The 20,136-nt window shown below is 42.4% G+C and overlaps 1 protein-coding gene across 3 annotated transcripts in view; it reads left to right on the forward strand.

Annotated features, from left to right (window-relative positions):
- LOC135219363 (2-oxoglutarate and iron-dependent oxygenase JMJD4-like) overlaps positions 1 to 20,136 on the forward strand; it is a 223,040-nt gene that overhangs the window by 159,922 nt on the left and 42,982 nt on the right. For all 3 annotated transcript variants that reach the window (XM_064256072.1, XM_064256073.1, XM_064256074.1), the window contains one exon: positions 15,135 to 15,221. In XM_064256072.1, the coding sequence (XP_064112142.1) occupies positions 15,135 to 15,221 (87 nt within the window). The remainder of the gene's footprint in view (positions 1 to 15,134; positions 15,222 to 20,136) is intronic.

Raw genomic sequence — 20,136 nt, forward strand, 5'->3', positions numbered from 1 at the left:
TACACCTTCCAAGGGCGTCATTATTTTGTCCAGCAAGAGGACCCACGTGCACGACGAGATGGAAAGATTTTTTCTTGTCTGGATAAAAGACAAAGAAATCGCTGGCGATATGATAATGGAGACGGCAATCTCCCACAAGGCCAGCGCTATTTTCGGCAATTTGATTGCCCAGGCCGAAGACGACGGAGGAGAAGGGACATCAACGCCAACCCCAGACTTCAAGGCTTCGCATGGGTGGTTCGAGAAATTCCGTAAACGGACTGGCATCCATTCGGTGGTGCGGCATGAGAAGGCTGCCAGCTCGGACACGAAAGCGGCCGAAGCCTTTAAAAAGACGTTCGACGAGATGATGACCAAGGAAGGCAGTTCTCAGCAAGTCTTCAACTGTAATGAGACTGGCCTTTTTTGGAAAAAAATGCCTCGTCGGACGTGCATCATGGAGGAAAAGAAGAAGCTACCCAGGCATAAGCCTATGAAAGGCAGGCTTATGCTCGCACTTTGTTCGAACACCAGTGGGGATTGCAAGGGGAAGCCCCTACTGGTCTATCATTCCGAGACTCCTCAAACCTTCAAGGCCCACAAAGTGATTAAGGAGAAGCTTCCAGTGATGTGGAGGGCTAATGCAAAAGCCTGGGTAACGAGGCTTTTGTTCACGGAGTGGGTGAATCTGTGTTTCGGCCCGACAGTGAAGAAATTCTTGGAAGAGAAGCTCCTCCCTCTGAAATGCCTGCTGGTGTTGGACAGTGCCCCTGCTCACCCTCCTGGCCTCGAGGAAGATATCCTAGCGGAGTATTCCTTCATCAAGGTTCTATATCTTCCGCCTAACACCACCCCTCTCCTCCAGCCCATGGACCAGCACGTGATATCGAACTTAAGAAGCTGTATACGAAACATCTTTTCAAGAGATGTTTCGACATCACCGATACCACAAACCTCACCTTGCGTGAATTGTGGAAGGAGCATTTCGATGTTGTGGTATGCATCCGACTCATTGACCAAGCTTAGCAGGAGGTTTCGAGGCGAACCTTGAATTCCTCGTGGAGGAAACTCTGGCCTGATGCCGTACCCGCCCAAGACTTCGAGGGATTCAACATGGGCAAAGCTGGTGCTGCAGATTCAGAAACAGTTGACGATCCTGAAACTGTTTTGCAACCAGATCTTGACGAGATCGTTGCACTCAGCAAGTCCATGGGGCTGGTCATCGACGAGGATGACATCAACGACCTTCTCGAGGAGCACCAAGAGGAGCTTACGACGGATGACCTGAAGGAGTTGGAGGCCATGCAACATAACGTCGTTCAAGAGGAGTTCTCTAGCAGTGGCGAGGAGGAGGAGGACGACCCTATGACAACGGCAGAAATTAAGGATGTTCTAGCTGCTTTTCATAAAGTGCAATCATTTGTAGAAAAAAGACACCCTGAAAAGGCTTACACAGGTCGTATGCTTGCGCAGTTCGATGACGCTTGCCTGAGTCGTTTCAGGAACATTGTGAAAAGTAGGCAAGAGCAATCTTCCTTGGATAGTTATCTTTTAAAGAGGCCTTTAGTACTAGCAGGAGTAAGCAAAAAGGAAGAACCAAGTGATACTAAAAAACAGAAAGTTGAAAGTGGTGATGAAGTTGAAATTTTGTATACAAAAAAAAAAAAAAATTGTACATAAAGTATAAAAAAAAAAGTAAAAAAAAAAAAATGTAAAAAAAAAAAAATGAAAAAAAAGAAAAGAAAAACAAGTTTTTTATTTTAGTTTTTTGTAAAGTTAAGTGTTACAGTTTTGTTAATGCGTTTCGTAAAGTTTAATTTATGTATGTTTTCCTTACATTTTTTTATGTGTTTCATAAAGTTAACTGTACGTACAAATCTGCCGTCTGTCCTCCTCCTCTTTCGCCACTTTCAGAGATAGCCTCACTCGAAAGGTAAGCTTCCACATTTTACCACATACGTACAGTATTTCTTGTATACCATGTACACTAATACACTTTATTTACAGGTAATTAGCAGTACATATTAAGTTAGGTATTGAATGGTCCAAATTGTTGTAGTATTTCATTGTTTATAGGTCAATTTAGCTTTATTATGAAATTTACTGGGGTGTTTCTGGGATCGACCTGTGTCGGCCGGTGAAAAATCCCTGTAGCTCATTTTTCAAGTATAAATACTTCTAGATATACCAGAGAAAAAGCTAGCAAGTTATGCTGAAGTTACTACCCTCAGCGCGATCACCACGAAGGGTGTCGGTATAAGTAAAGGGGCGTTGTGGAAACCACAATACACAGGGCCTTCGCCACTTAGAAGATTCCTTCCCAAAATCCCCTTCCACAGTGGGAGCCACTACAACGAAACCCACCGACAACTCCTCTCGCCACTACTACTAATACCCACGCGCTCTTCTCATTCCTGTACTAGAGATTGTGTGTGATCCACGCTCTTTTGTTGCTCCAGGATTTTTCCCTGTATTCTCTTGTTGATGGCTTCGCAAGGTTCTTCTGCTTCCAAGTTGAGTATACCCCAATTTGTGTTTTCATATAGCATTTAGTTGTGAATGATATAATTTTACTGACTTGGCCCCTCAAAGATGTGTTGTGGGTGCCGCCGGCTGAGCGGCCATTTTGGGTAGTCGGTGCAGCGCGAGGGAATTTCACACACCAATCTATTGAAGATATAAATTATGTTAAGGTTAATTTGAGATGGAACTGACACTCGTCCCAACCGTGGATTCATTCGGTTAAAAGTAGTTATCTAACGTACACTTTAGTAAAAATTCACCCCATGAGTTCGCGTAGGGGACGGGCGTCAGTCCCTATTTTATTTACAGTTATACTGTAATTAGTATTATATAGTTTATTATATATATGTGTTGTTCATGTACATGACCTAATACTAGAGGCAGTTGAGTTGGCCCTATTCCTCTCCCTCAAAGCCAATCTAGCCTAGGCTAGGCTTGGCGAGTAGCCTATGTGTTCCTTCCTAACACCTTGCACATAGTAGGACTTACCTTCTGGCCGGTCTAGACTGATAAGTTAGTCTAGTAGGTTTAGTAGAGTTCATTCCCGCCCTACCGGTCTGGGTCGAAAAATTTGTCCTAGTAGGTTTGGTTGAGGAACATCGTCCTTCTTAGTTGGCCAAAGGGGCTACAGGCCTACCTTGCCTAGTACGGTGGTAACCCGGAACACTGATAACGACCCCAAGTGGGGTATCGTTCCATTTTCCTTACCTAATTCTCAGGCAACTCTTCCACAAAACCTCTTTATGTTTATTTGTATGAATATTCATTGTGTGGCTGGTCGTTTAAGCCTGGCCTACCTGGCATAGCCTCTTGATCGGGTGTGACCACTACTAATCGCGACGAGCCACGGCCAGTCTGTGAGTCTCCAAAGGAGAGGTAGGCTATATAGCCTAGAATTAGGTCCACCCCTGATTGGGTGGGAGCCAGGCGATCACTACCAGCCATGCATACTAACCCCTCCCCTCCCCCTCCTTCCAGAAGGAGGGGAGGGAGGAGGGGTTACCATTATCCATGTAGACTTGACCTATTACGCTCCGTGATGTTGCTCCTGCGACCCTGTGGTCTACCACCGCATCAGTCGTTCGGGTTGCGCCAAACGTGGCATGACAGCAACTTCGGGCTGAAACGTCTCACTCTTTGTATTTCTACCGCTCCGGTAGGGGTGGGGGTAGAGGAAGGAACAATCCTCCTACTATATAGCTAACAGAGCCAGAGGGAATCTCCCCCTCCGGCCCATGGCTTCACCCCCCTGCCCCTTCCGGCATATACAGGGAACAGGGAACCGATTCGTTGCCTAGGCGGAGCTCCGGCGATAGTTCTACTTACAGCTCCGGTCTCCTGAGGGACCGGTCGAGTGGATTACTTCACACTCGCTGTTCAATTACTAAAGTTAGTATGGCCGAAACTCAATTTCATCCCTTTCCAAGCTCCGGCAAGGAAGAGGAATAAGCATGTTCGTGTATGGTATACGTACCCATCTGTCTCCGCCGTATGTGCCGAATAGAAATATTTATGCGAGGAAGAAGGATCCGTCCTACCCTTCCGGCATAGGCGGATGGCAGGTTTTACAATAACAAACCTGGACATTCTCCAGGAATGGGAATGAGACTAGACCATACAAACAAAAGTTAAAAGTGTACTTTATTCTTTGTAGACATTATCATGTATACATCTAAGTTTAACTACTAGAATAAGATGCATGCACTCTCCGGAGTTATCCCCGTTACCGAAGTTCAGGACTCATAAACACATTGCATTACAGATGGTCCGTTGTCAGTCGGAGGGTTGCCACGCTTCGCTGGGCAACTCTTATGGCCACCTAGTTTGCAGATCTCACACCAACTGCGCAGTGCCGCTGGATTACTACGTAGTCTGGCACCCGGACGCCTGCACCATTTGTTATGAAATGGTGATGACCTTGTCTGATGAGCAGGTGAGTAACGCTTTTAATCAAAGGTGTTATATGCTTAACATGGTATTATGTATTAAATTATATATTTAACATAATTCTTCCTTCCAGACGAAACACTAACATGAGTTTCTCTTAACAGGCAGACCTGGCCTCCCGCCACGAAGCGAGGGTAGCTCTCCGGAAGTGGGTCGCGGGGTTCGGTAAGAACGCGCCTAAGGGACAGCCATACGTGCTGGATGCTAGGCTGTGCTCCCTGCTTTTTTCAGGAGCCACAGCGACAACGGCCGTTCCAGCTAACACCGCCGAACCCCTCATCGAGGCCATTCGAGTTGCGACGATGCCAGGACCTGAGGAACAGGAGGACTTAATGGAAGAAGTGGCGGCCATGAATATCCATTCTGAACCTATGACCATGGACGATCAGGTAGGTGGGGAGGTAAGTAAGCAGAGTCTCATCTTTAGCCCTACTCCTTCTTCCTCTTCTTCCTTCAGGGGCTTCTCAGGGCCCTCTCCTAAACTAATAGGAGCGCTTTCTGTCGCCCCGAAAGTAAAGTCTGTTAGACCTAAGACTCTAAAGAAGGTCTCCAAACCAGCTCCGCCAGTGGCGAAGTTGTCCTCGGCCCCCCAGCTGTCAACATCCTTCGGCCCATCGCCTGCTGCCATGAACCCCTCCCCTACTATGGGGACAGTAATAACACCTGTTCATATGGCGGCAGAGCACACGTTTGATCCTGAAGCCTTCACTAGCCTTCTCCTGGAGAAAGTTAGTGGAGTTATTGACCAAAGGCTAGAGGCTGCACGTCTCTCCTCGGCCCCAGACTCCTCCGGCCAAGCTTTCTTGTCACTGACAGAAAGAATTAGGCCGCTGGAGGAGATGCTTCCCGGAATTCTCCACTCCGGAGCTCCAGCCCTTTCTATGATAATGCCAGACGCATCTAAGCTCCCCGCATTCGATAAGGAGAACCCGTGGAGACAGGCTCTGCATGCTCCGTTCTCCGACGGAAAGTTAACGATTGAAGGATGTGGAACCCGGCCCATCGAAGATTTTGAGTTCTTCCCACCCGGGCTTCAGTTTCCCTTCCCAGGATTCGTGAGGTTGGCGAAAAATGCTCTTGTGAGGGTCTATAAGGTCCCTAAGGAAACGGTCATCTTTCCTAGGGAGCAGGCCCAAGCAACTTGGGTTCGCTCCCTCACTGATTGGGGCTGCGTCAACACAAAGTTGACGCCTCACAAGGGAAAGTACACAATTTTCGTGACCTCAGATGGTGTTCCGTCACCTTGTACCTCCAAGGTGGCGGAGTTAACACTGCAAACAGCAACGGAGGACAAACCGATGCCAGTGCTAAGGGAAACAGAGGCTACCTCCCTCTTGCTACCCACCGGAATGGACTTTTGGGCGGACGCTCCGGCCACGTTTACTACTGGTAAACTAGACCTGGATTGCGCCTCCGACCTTTTCTCTGAAAGACTGCCGAGAATTCCGGATCACTTGGTGAAGGCGAAGTTCGAGGCCAGGAACAGGCTGGCTAGATCCACCAACTCTGTCACAGCGGCGGAGCTAGTAGCCACCACTTAAGAAGAGGAGCAAGTCTTCAGAGTCCTGGCAAAAGGACTGCTGCAGACCTTTCAGGCGGATCTGTACAACTTTGCTATAGTCAGAAGGGCTTGTAGGAAGCACGTACTGGCGGGGGGCCTCAATCAAACATGAGCCCAATAGACTCATAAGATCATCAATCTGGGGAGGTAACCTCTTCCCTAAGGAAGAGGTTTACAATATTCTCCACGAGGCAGCCAGGGCCAACCAGAGCCTAAGAATCCGCTGGGGTCTCCCTTTCAAACGTCAGTTTGAAGGACCCTCACAGCAAGGTAGGTCTAAGAGAAGGCAAGGTAGTATAAGCCCTACCAGACGGCCCAACCACAAACATTCATGCAGGCGATGCCTGTGTCGCAGGTCAGTAAGCCTTCTACTTCTAAGGCTCCTCCCCAACATTTTGTCTTAGTACAGACCCCCACAGCTCCTCAACCCTCTACTTCCACAGCAGTGGTAACATCCCCAGCCTTCAACCCAACCTATGAAACGAAAGATCTCTTTCGCTCATACAGCAGGCATGCCGGAAGTAGCCGGGCCAGAGGCGGATCACGGTTACGAACCGGTTCTAGAGGCAGGGGCTTCAGGGGAGGTAGAGGCACCAGACCTGCTGCCAACCCGTGAGAGATCTCAGGTAGGAGGGAGGCTATATCTATTCTGGGACCGATGGACCTTCAGTCCATGGGCCCACAGTATAATCTCGAAAGGCCTAGGCTGGAAATGGGAGAAGGGCCCTCCTCACCCAGGCAGTTTCTACCAAAAACCCACGGCGGACCTTTTGGACTACACCAAAGATCTCCTCCTAAAGCGGGCCATAAGGAAGGTGAAGAACCTGAGATTCCAGGGACGATTATTCAGTGTCCCAAAGAAGTACTCAGACAAGAAAAGAGTGATACTGGACTTGTCGCGTCTCAACTCTTACATTCACTGCAACAAGTTCCACATGCTGATGATCTCGCAGGTACGGACCTTACTTCCCGTGGGGCCGTCAACTTTTCCCCGTACCTGGGCTTCAAGCTAGGCAAACAAGCCTACTCGTTCAGGGTCATGCCCTTCGGACTCAACATTGCGCCCAGGGTATTCACCAAACTAGGAGAAACGATAGTTCAGGAACAAAGGAAGAAAGGCATTTTGCTAGTATCGTACCTGGACGACTGGCTGATTTGGGCAACCAGCGTGGCGTTCCACCAAGGTACTAGGATTCCTGGAATTCCTAGGGTTCCAAGTAAACAAGGACAAATCCAGGTTGACTCCGGCTTCCAATTTCCAATGGCTGGGAATTCAATGGGACCTGAACAAACACGAGCTATCTCTCCCACCCAAAAAGGCCAAAGAAATAGCAAAGGCTACAAAGCACTTTCTCAAGAACAAACGAGCTTCTCGGCGAACCCAAGAAAGGATCCTAGGCTCGCTTCAGTTCGCATCAGTCACAAACGTCCTGCTAAAAGCCAGACTGAAAGACATCAATCAAGTCTGGAGATCAAGAGCCAACAACAAGCTCAGGGACAAGGTTTCGGTTATCCCACCTATTCTAAAAAAAGAGGCTCTGCCCATGGGCGGAGCGCCGGAACCTGTCCAAGTCAGTACCTCTGCAGTTCCCTCCGCCATCACTAACCATCCACACAGACGCTTCTCTGAGTGGTTGGGGAGGGTATTCGCCACACAAGAAAGTCCAGGGAACATGGTCAGAGACATTCCGCCAGTTCCATATCAACATCCTGGAAGCAATGGCAGTCTTCTTGACCCTGAAACGTCTGTCTGCGGCCAAAAAGATCCACATACGGATAGTTTCGGACAGTCTCATAGTGGTACACTGCATAAACAGAAGAGGCTCCAAGCCCAACAAATTGAACCATGTATTGATAGCAATATTCTTGTTGGCAGAAAGGAATCAATGGCATCTGTCAGCAGTTCATCTAGCAGGAGTGAGAAATGTTATAGCGGACTCCCTGTCCAGGGCAACTCCTCTGGAATCAAAATGGTCTCTAGACAACAAATCCTTCAATTAGGTTGCAAATCAGATCCCGGACCTTCAGGTGGACCTATTTGCCACGGAAGCCAATCACAAACTGCCTTGTTATGTGGCTCCCAACCTAGACATTCTAGCTTTCACAACCGATGCAATGTCCCTAGACTGGAACAACTGGCAGAGGATTTATCTCTTTCCGCCAGTGAACCTTCTATTGAAAGTGCTACACAAGCTAAGATCCTTCAAAGGAAAAATAGCTCTAATAGCCCCCAACTGGCCAAAGAGCAACTGGTATCCACTTCTCATAGAATTGAAACTCAATCCCCAGCTGATACTGGCCCCGAAGCTGACACAAGTGGTACAAACTCAGACTGTGTCAGCTTCCTCAAGAATTCTGAATGCCCTAACTTTATGGACTTCATGAAATTTGCGGCTCAGAAAGACGCAAGTGTAGACCCTCTAAACATTCTATTTATAGAATCTGATAAGAGGGAGTCCACAATTAGACAATATGATTCAGCAGTAAAGAAACTGGCCAAGTTTCTAAAGGACTCAAATGTTCACGAAATGACCACGAATTTGGCAATCTCTTTCCTTAGGTATTTATTTGAGAAAGGTCTAGCTGCCAGTACTATTACCACAGTGAAATCAGCCCTAAGGAAAATCTTCCAATTAGGCTTTAATATTAATCTTTCGGACGCCTACTTTTCTTCTATCCCAAAAGCATGCGCCCGTTTAAGACCAATAGACCGCCCTCAGTCAGTTTCGTGGTTCTTAAATGACGTACTTAAATTGGCTTCAGACTCAAATAATGAATCATGCTCCTTCTCAACTCTATTGAGAAAGACACTGTTTTTAGTAGCACTGGCATCAGGAGCTAGAATATCTGAACTATCAGCTCTCTCCAGAAACCCAGGCCATGTCGAGTTCCTCCCATCAGGGGAAGTCCTTCTCTCACCAGACAGGCAGTTTTTAGCCAAAAACGAGGACCCACAAAATAGGTAGACTCCTTGGAAAATCCTTCCCCTTACGGAACATAGTTCTTTATGTCCTGTCTATACTCTTAGAACCTTCCTAACTAGGACTTCTCAAATAACTTCAGGCCCTCTGTTTGTTAGGGAGAAAGGTGGTACAATCACCTTAAAAGGCATCAGGCAACACATTCTTTACTTCATTAAACAAGCCAATCCGGACTCAGTTCCACATGTCCATGACATCCGGGCAGTTGCCATGTCTATTAATTACTTTCAAAATATGACCTTTGAGGACCTGAAGAAATACACGGGTTGGAAATCTCCAGCAGTTTTTAAATGCCACTATTTGAAGAACCTACAGGCCCTTAAATTCCTAACTGTGGCGGCAGAAAGCATAGTCCTCCCCGAAGATCGGGGTTAACATCCTACCTTTCCCTTCTGTTTTTCTTTCCCTTTCACTCTCTCCTACCTACATGACTCGCTCGTACTCCCCACCATCCTCTTCTCCGGGCCGGGTTAGACCTGTTCATCCCGCCACCGGAGCTTATATATAGTGTAAATAGTTACTTGATAGTGCCTTATTGGCCATACCAATTGTGTCTTGCTTAACTTCCAGTTTATTTGACTTCACAGTCTTATATTATAATTCATATTATATTATGATGTTAGTTTTAAGTAGATTAAGGCTTTATTATAGTTGAAGTAGATTAAGGCTTAATTAGTCCATAAGTAATTCTATTTTTATACAACTTTAGTAGTAAATAATTTATATTTAATCTTACTTTGGGTTTTATTAACCCCCTTTTGGAAACATATCAAGTTAAGCTTGGATATAATTCTCTGTTATGTTTTCACCGGCCGACACAGGTCGATCCCAGAAAGGGGACTTTGACGAAGGAAAAATCTATTTCTGGGGGAAGACCTGTGTCGCCCGGTGAACCCAAGCCTTTATTATTTTCTACATTCCCTACCCTGGTTAATCCAAGCATAAAAGGATTACTCCAGGAATGAGAAGAGCGCATGGGTATTAGTAGTAGTGGCGAGAGGAGTTGTCGGTGGGTTTCGTTGTAGCGGCTCCCACCGCGGAAGGGGATTTTGGGAAGGTATCTTCTAAGTGGCGAAGGCCCTGTGTATTGTGGTTTCCACAACGCCCCTTTACTTATACCGACACCCTTCGGGGTGATCGCGCTGAGGGTAGTAACTTCAGCATAACATGCTAGCTTTTTCTCTGGTATATCTAGAAGTATTTATACTTGAAAAATGAGCTACAGGGATTTTTCACCGGGCGACACAGGTCTTCCCCCAGAAATAGATTTTTCCTTCGTCAAAATCCCTGTTTTGGAGGGCTTGGAATGGATTAGCCATTTTACATGTAAAATGCGGTCCAAGATACGAAAAGCTCATGATATGAAGGCCGCCTCGGAACGGATTAATTTCGTATCTCGAGGTACCACTGTATTAATATTATAATACATACTTTGTTTCACCACAAACTCATCATTTTAACATAGTAATAGTCTATTCATGCTTTGTGCTTAAATTTTAGACAAAATTCAATACATATTAGAGTAAAAAGAAACAAGTTGGTTTAGGCAGGTTTGCATATTTAGATGCATTTCTCTTGATCCTGAGAACTACTTGACTGAATTGCTGTTTGTGTTTGTTAACAGGTCAACAACTCTGAGAGATTCAAAGTCTTCTTGCTTCAGTCACAATTACAGCACTGCGTCTTATTGCAAGAATTTATTTTTTCTTTCATTTCTTTCTTACCAATTTTCCTTGTATGGTGTAAATACCTTTCAACATTGATAAGGATTTCAGTGGAATGTCAGTTTAGAGTATTGAACAAGAAAGGCAGTTTTTTTTTCTGACAGACTGTTGGTAGCTATAGATGGTTTCTGGGAGTGCTTTTCTTTTGTTACTTCTGTTCACCAGTATCAAGTTATTGTTTTCAAGAAGTTGTTTTGTAATTATTTTACTTCTCTTGCTGTTTGAGATGTTAAGTGTTTATATTTTACTAGCATGAGGTGTAAGCTGTTTATATCTCTCTTGTTGGGAAAAGCTTAGAGGCCAAGAGTGGCTAGATGCTGTCCATCCCCAATCAGGGAGTCTGGATGGATAGATTAAGCCAGCCTTGTGTTGGCACGGGCTCTTGGTTTTCAGCAGCCCATAAAGTAAGTCTTGTCCATCGTTGGAGCTAAAGCTATATGTTGGTAGTACTTTCCTTTTTGTCTCTCTTATTTTATTAGCTTTCATCCATCTTACTGCCCAGATTACTTCTCAGTTCAGTTGAGTGGCTTTCATCAAGTTGCACCTTTAAATTATTTTTCTTTATTCAATCTGCCTTGCTTTTCACCATCCTTCTCTTTATCATGATGTCTAATCTCTCTTACTATTGTTGTTTATTGGGGATTCTTACATGGGTGTGCTAAGTACTTAGCTTTTGTTGATCTAATTTGTTTTTCTACAGAAGGCTCATGTGTCGGATTTTATGCATGCATTAAATGGTCTGTATTATTTGTAGGAAAAATCAGTTTGACTGTATTTTTAAAAATTAAATTTGTTATATCATATACCCATCACTTATTTTGCATCCATGTATTCACTGACACCCGACAGAAGAAGACTATACTGGTTTTATATATATTTAATTTACCATGTAATTACATTGCTAACAATTTCACTCACCGGGAGCTTAAAAAATTTGAAAATCATTGCAGCTCTAGTGTAGGCGTAGGTAAAGGTATTTGGCCTCCCAACTTTTGGGGTAAGAGAGGAACAACTCCAGCAAGTAGTCAATTGTTTCCTGCTGGCTCTCAATTGTAGTTCAGGTGTGAGCGGTCACCTTGGATTTGATTTTCATTGACTTTTCCTTCAGATTAGTTTGGTGAAGTACTGATAGCATAAGTTCTTTGTTGTTTATTTTTATTTATTTCTATGTTAGAGACTTCAATTATTATGACAAATTGCTGAATTTGACTTTCAAGATCAAGATTTTCCTTTTTGAAACTAGTGGTATTAGCGTAAGGTACTGTAGCAATGGCTGCAATACCAGACTAACAAAAGAAGATTGTGATTCACACACCTTGTACATTGAATGTAAAGGGCAAGAATGTTCATTCAATTAGACTTGCAATCATGGTGCATAGCCAAGTTAGACATGGGGAAGTGGAAGATTTTGAGGTCTCAATTATCCAAATTAGACAGAGATAGAAGGCATAAGGCAGCCTCTAAAGCCGAGACAAAGATTGTAGAATTACGACTTAAGATAATTCTGAGAAGTCTTCTGCAGATGATCCCAATATTTCTATGTCTGCTCCCACTTTGTCACCTGTTCCCAGTCCTCTAATTAATTAACCGGCTCCTTTACCCAGCTTCCCCACTTCTGATCCCGACCCCATTGCCAGCCTCGAATTGAAAATTCTGTGTAGAAGGTTCAGTGCCTATCCTCGGGGGTAAGGAATAGAATATAAGTATTGTTTGTGCAGTGGAGGAGGTAGCTGCTCATCCCACCAACATTCCTAGGCAAAGGGTACTAGCATACTCCCCTACATCTGGGAGCAGTCACATCGGATGCCATAGGGAAGCTGGTGGGGACTGCCACAGACAGTTGTACCCTCAGTCAGACCTATTGTAGTACCCTGGATTACAACAGAAAGTAGCCATTGGAAAGGCATCCAAAAGAAAGTGCATAGGCCGACCTCGAGTTCTGGGGGGTACAGTCCTGAGAATAGGTACCAGAGGCACTTTAGTGACGAATCAAGGCCATTGAAGAGGCTGGTTTTTGGCATGGTCTGCTCACTCCCTCCCAAGTGCTGTGTAATAGATTTAGCAAGTCAGGAAACCTTCATGTAGTTCTTGGGACTCCCCGGAACATCTTTTCTCTGGAGTGGCCTGTGCTAGAGCCAGGGCGTTCTTCCACAACATGTTCCTGTTCTTCTCGGGGGAGGAGAAGAGCACCCAATGACACGCCAGAGCGCCCAATGACGCCTGAGTGCCCATGAGCAGCTGAGCAGCTACTAACCCCTGAGCACCCAGCACCCAGTAGCGCCCGAGCACCCAGGGACACCCGAGGCTCTAGTTTTTCAGTGCTTGCCAGTATACGAGCTCCCTTGTACAGTAAAGTATGCTCACATGAACAGACTTTGCCTTCCCACTCTGAAACATGGTGGGTGGCAGATGCCAAGAGAGTGGCTCCAGCTATTCCTTGGTCTTTCATGGATCATTCGTTATTACCGATTCAGCATCAGTTATCTGACAATTAGAGTCTGCTCAAGAGAGGCCCCTCTTCTAAAATGGAGCCCAAGGAGTTCATTGCTGTCGCCCGTGTATTCGTAAGAGGATGATGATTTGGATCAGGCTAACCTCCAATGGCTTATGCGGCATTATTAAAGAACCTGCTGCATAACTTCCCAGGTTTCTTCACTCCTGCAGTCCTTGCTGCTCCAGCTTCAACGTTTTTTCATGATGGATAAGCCTGCAGATGACAGACTACCGAAAATGATACTCTGCTGCTGGCAATGACACCGGTACACTTTGTTTGAGAGCTCACGAGGTCAGGGGCATTGCCCCATCCCTCTCCTTCCATAAGAACCTGCAGCAGGTTCATCAGGTTTGGAAGGGGGTGGTCTGGGCACCCCAGACCACTTTCACCTCTCACTACCCTAGAGATATTGCCCACAGGTCCTTGGACACATTTTCCTTGGGACTGGTGGTGGCTGCACAACAAGTTATGTAACTAACCCAGCTCCTCTAACTGGACATAATTGCATCTCACCTTGTTGTATCAGTATGCATGAGCATGACTGTGGAGTGACTGGCTTTCCTTTCATGTATTTCATCCTACTCTTTCCCTTCAGGCAAAGTACAGTGGTCCCCCGTATTCGCGGGGAATACGTACCAGACCCCCCCGTGAATAATTAGAACCCGCAAATAGTTGGAACCCCAATAAAAATGCTGAAAACAGCCTATTTTGTTAGTTAAAACTCAAGAAAAACCATCTAAAAATTTTGATACTTGGTTTTTTTAATAGTTTTATCACAAAAAGTGCATTTTATGATGAAATTGATAAAAAAAACCCATGAATTTGTGGATATGTCTCATAGAAAAATACCGCAAATATGCGAATTTTCCGCAAATAATGCACGGAAACGTTCCTGAGAGAAATCCACGAATGTGTGAGAACACGAATACTGGGGGTCCACTGTACATGGAACCATTACATGTTTGACAGGGTGGCCAATGCATGCAAGACACTCCTTAGAGTAACCTGTCTCTTTTCTTTGATTGGTTAATAAAAGCAACTATCCACCCCTCCCCTTTACAAGGCAGGAAATGGGACCTTGACATAAGACAAACCCATAACTTGTATTTGCCTTACTGCCTCTGACAAACGGTTCTTTGCTTTCTCATAAGGAGGGGGCAACATTTTCCTTATTAGCAAATCAGAAGACTGACTATGATCTTGCAGTTGTCAAACTTCAATTATATCTTAGTGGCTGGATTCCCTTCCTCACTCTTACGACCAGGAAGGAAATACCCAAGTAGACTGAACCCTAGTTGGTTCAATGGAGCTCACTCAGGTTTCACCCACCAATCAGTAAGTCTTCCTATTGTAAAGGACTGAGGGTTTGTATATCGTGTAGGAACAAATCAAGTTTCTGAAAGTAAATTGTTTTTTCCTAACTATACAAACCTGTGGTCCTTTACACTAACTGCCTACCTCATGCCATGCCTCAATCTGCTACCAGGGCTGAAAGCAAAATTGAATGTTTGCGTTCGGTCAGAGGGACTACCAATTACTGGACCGATAGTTAACTCTGAACTGCCTTATTTAAAGACTTAAATGGCTGTGACCAGGCTACACCTTAAGCAATTCCTATTGTAAAGGACCTCAGGTTTGTATATAGTTAGGTAAAATACAATCTACTTTCAAAAATTGTGATTTTGATTTTGATTTTTTGTTGCAGTAGTCCAGGCAACACATACGCTAATACAATCAGCTTACCTGAGGTGCTGTGGAACTCATATGCATACTCAGCCAAAGGGAATAGTGAAGATTCCTCTTTTTCTCTCGTGTGTAGAGGGCAAAGCAAACACACAATAGGGCTATGAGAAAGCAATGAGTATTGAAGAAATTGATCAGATTTTTAAGGAATAATAGCTTGAAAAAACTGTTTTTATTTCCAGGAAGACACCATATCTATCAATCATAATTGGTTGAATGGAACCAATATTCAAGTGGCTTGGCATTTTTTGGTGGAATCCCTTAATCAGGTAAGCTTTGATTTTTTACAAGTATGTGCATGTTAACCCTTAAATGCCGACTGGACGTATTTTACGTCGACATTTTTTGTCTCTCGGGTGCCGACTGGACGTATTTTACGTCGACATACAAAAGTTTTTTTAAAAATTCGCAGAAAAATGCTTTTAGGAGGCCTACCAGCCAAAACTCTTTGATCCCGCCCGCCTTGTTGGGGGATGCTGGGAGTTCACGGATCAAGGTGTTGTTTTGTTTACAATCGTTACACAGGCGCGCAAGCGCGAATTTCTTTCTTGCCGCACTAAAAAGTATCTGTGACACATCTCGGAAATTATTTCGTCACTTTGACATAATTTTTGTACCATTTTAAATTAGCCGTTACATAAAGTATTATATATTAAAATGTGCGCATTTTTATGAAGAATACAACAAAAAAATACTCATGATTGTAGCTTTTATTAGTTTTGAGATATTTTCATATAAATAACGATAAATGCCAAAATTTCAACCTTCGGTCAACTTTGACTCTATCGAAATGCTCGAAAAACGCAATTGTAAGCTAAAACTCTAATATTTTAGTAATATTCAATCATTTAACTTAATTTTGCAACTAATTGGAAGTCTCTAGCACAATATTTCGATTTATGGTGAATTTATGAAAAAACGTTTTCCTTACGTCCGCGCGGTAACTCTTCCGAAAAAATCATACATACGATTGTGGTAATGTTTGCACCATTTTAAATTAGCCGTTACATAAAGTTTTATATATGAAAATGTGCGCAATTCCATGCACAATACAACTAAAAACAACCCATGGTTGTAGCTTTTATCAATTTTGAAATATTTTCATATTAAAAATGATAAGTGACAAATTTTCAACCTTTGATCAACTTTGACTCTACCAAAATGGTCAAAAAACGCAATTGTAAGCTAAACCGCTTATATTCTAGTAATATTCAACCATTTACCTTCAGTTTGCAACAAATTGGAAGTCTCTAGCACAATATTTCGATTTATGGTGAATTTATGAAAAAAATAACATTTTCTTTACGTCCGCGCGGTAACTCTTCCGAAAAAATCATACGTGCGATTGTGGTAATGTTTGCACCATTTTAAATTAGCCGTTACATAAGTTTTATATATGAAAATGTGCGCAATTTCATGTAGAATACAACAAAAAATCATTGAAGGTTGTAGCTTTTCTCATTTTTGAAATATTTGCATATAAATCACGATAAATAGAAAAAAAAACCACGTTCGGTCAACTTTGACTCTACCGAAATGGTCGAAAAACGCAATTGTAAGCTAAAACTCTTACAGTCTAGTAATATTCAGTCATTTATCTTCATCTTGAAACAAATTCAAAGTCTCTAGCACAATATTTAGATTTATGGTGAATTTTAAAAAAATCTTTCCTTCCCTCCGCACGCGGATTCTCCGCCACAAATCTCCGAAATGCGTACGTTCCATTCTCGGAATATTTGCTCCGTTTCATATTAGGCATTTCATAGAGTTTTATATATGAAAATGTGCGAAATTTCATGTAGAATAAAACGAAAAATATTTGAAGGTTGTAGCTTTTCTTATTTCCAAAATAATTGCATATAAAAAAATATATATATAAAAAATTCGACATTCTGTCAACTTTACCTAGTCAGTTATGGTCGAAAACTGCATTTGTAAGCTAATATTCTTACCGTATAGTAATATTCAATCATTTGTCTTCATTTTGAAAGAAATTGGAAGTCTCTAGGACAATATTAGATTTATGGTGAATTTTTGAAAAAAATATCTGTTTACGTCCGCACGTTACGAATTCATGCATTATTTTGTGATAATATTTTCTCTGTGTTGCTTTTATTGTTTTACGATGTGTTATATACCAAAATGATCGCAATTTAGTGTACATTACAACGAAAAACGAAATAACTCGTTACCTTTAACCGTTTCGCGCACAGCGCGATTTGAATACAATTATATATGAAATTTCGTTTTTGCGCTATCATATATTGCATTATTTATATATGATAATGATAATTTTTTTCATTTCTGATGGTTGCATACTAAACTTCAGGCAATGACAAAAAAAGGAGCCAAAAATGAACTCTTAATCTTGAAAACTAAGCGTGCTGTGATTTTTTGAAAAAAATATTTTTTCCGATTCCGCGCTCACTCTGAAACACCTCCGGCACACGGGAGACATTTTTTTTTTTACCGCTTCGGCGTTTAAGGGTTAATGACTCATAATAATTTGCAAGTATGTACTATAGTACATTCTTTTCAGATTTTTTCATACAAAATAACTAGATACACAGATGTCAAAGAGTTGTTATTAATGTGTCTGAATTAGTTCATATACAAATACAAATCTTAATTCATATCAACTGAAATTGCTGTTTATTGGGGCAGGAAGGTCAGTAACATAAATTTTACAGATTTTACAGGGATAATGGATGCTACCTACCAAGTAGCCAGGATTTATTGTAATTGGGTCCAAATTAAAAGATTTTCCATTCATTCATCTCATGAATTTCTGTTTTGTGTCAAAGAAGATACAGCATTGCGTGTACAATCATTTGGTAATGAAATGGCACGCTTTTAATCAGTTTATATTTTTAATAGCTAGCAAACCTGAGGTTTTAACAATAGGATAATCTTCTAGCACCAGCTGGAAATCAGTTAAAAAAACAATAAAAGATTGTAAAGCAAGGAATCTGGCAACTCATGTGTATACGAGGTGGAAGCTGGTCACCGACCGGGCTTGGAACCTTGTGACACATCAGTCTTTCTTCCAATCCAGGATATGAGAGGGGTGGCTAGAGGTGGGCAGTTGAAGTTAAGACCTAAGGTTTGTTAGCTATGAAAAATACAAATTGATTAAAAATTTATCATTTGTTCATACATGGAACAAACTTTTGGTCTTATACTTGGAGGGAGGTACAATTACCCTGAACTAGCTGGGGGTTCAGCTCACCTGACCACCCTTCCTAGAAGATTAGAAGATTGAATTCCAAAGAAGGGGGTCTAAGTCTGCGAGAGAATAAATAAGCTAGTATCTAAAAACTCAGCCTGCTGGGATTAAACACAATGAGACATGTCCAGATTCATGGCATTTGTGTGTGTAAGGTAATGAGAACTCTGTCTGTTCAAGTAAAAAACCATCTAAGCCACAGGGGTTTGCTTACCACTCCCCCCTCCCCTTACCAGAGAGTTAAGTAAGTGCTACTGAGAAGCAGATTTGTCTATTGTATAAGAACAAACCAAATAACTGCAACCAGTATGGCTGCGACACTCACCTATATCAGACCAGTTCCAGTGTATGACGTGTCTATTCTTACACAAATCTCGCAAGGAAACCTATTACTGGAAATTCTCTGGATGATTTTTTGGCATGACAGATTCATTTCTATTCTTGTCATTGTTGCCAGTGGTTTGCTACTCCATTTTAGTTTTTTATTGTCTTTTGTAACTTGAGGTTGTGATTCATTATTTGTTCATACTGAGTTGGGAAAGACTGGCATAGATGAGCGGTCCTTGACCACTCTTCACCCAATCTACGCATGTGTTGCCAGATATCACAAGATTCCTTGCTTTCATCTTTTTAACCGGATCCAACTAGGCGCTAGAAATTATCCTATTGTTAAGACCTCAGGTTTGTAGCTATGAAAAAGACAAATTGTCTTAGAAAATTTGTCATTTTGTTGTTGTCTATCAGGATCTGTGATGCTTTAGCTACAATGCTTATGGATGTCTCTGTTTATGATTGCATTTCACCTATTTTTATTAAACACAAGTTAATGCAGGATATTTAGGCATTGTTATCTGTTATGCCTGTTGTTATGGAGAAATTTATTCGGGATCAAGTATCATTGAATTTAAATTCTAGTTTAGCATGTTTTTCTACTGTTACTGTCCTCGTCACTAGCCACTTTATAAGTCTTTGTGTATTACCAGCAACCTGTGGACCTTGCATGTTGTGCAGTCTGCAGTCAGTTCATTTAGGTGAGATGCAGGTTCAGTTTGTGGTATGATCGTCAGACCTAAGACCAACTTTGGTATATAATTTAAACTAGTGGTTTTGGTACAAGTGGATGTACAGTATCCCCATATTGTTACCATGGCTCTTTATTTTCTTGGGCAGAATAAGACTAATGTCAAGAAATGGATATGTATGAAACTATTAATTTTGTATTTAAAAAATACATTTTTAGCCATTAACCAGGTTGTTTTTATTTTTTGCAGTTCAGTGGTTCCTTTTGCTACTTATTTAGAATAGAGAATGGTACCTACATCAGTAGTCCATCTCCTTTATTTAGAATAGGGAATGGTACCTATATCAGTAGTCCATCTCCTTTACCATTAACCCTTTAACGCCGATTGGACGTATTAAACGTCGATATAAATTGTCTGTTGGGTGCCGATTGGATGTATGGTACGTCAGTATCAAAAAGTTTTTTTTTTAAATTCGTGGAAAAATAGTTATAGGCCTACTAGGCAAAAACTTTTAAATCACACGCCTTGAGGGATGCTGGGAGCTCACGGATCATGGCGTTCTTTTGTTTACAATCGTTACGCAGGCGCGCAAGCGCGAATTTCTTTCTTATCATACTAAAAAGTATCAGCGACACATCTCAGAAATTATTTCGTCACTTTGACATAATTTTTGCACCATTTTAAATTAGCCGTTACATGGAGTATTATATATGAAAATGTGCGCAATTTCATGTAGAATACAACAAAAAACAACTCATAGTTGTAGCTTTTATCAGTTTTGAAATATTTTCATATAAATAACGATGTGCCAAAATTTCAACCTTTGGTCAACTTTGACTGTACCGAAATGGTCGAAAAACGCAATTGTAAGCTAAAACTCTTATATTCTAGTAATATTCAATCATTTACCTTCATTTTGCAACAAATTGAATGTCT

Source organism: Macrobrachium nipponense, chromosome 1 (genome assembly GCF_015104395.2).
Source record: "Macrobrachium nipponense isolate FS-2020 chromosome 1, ASM1510439v2, whole genome shotgun sequence".
Lineage (NCBI taxonomy): Eukaryota > Metazoa > Arthropoda > Malacostraca > Decapoda > Palaemonidae > Macrobrachium > Macrobrachium nipponense.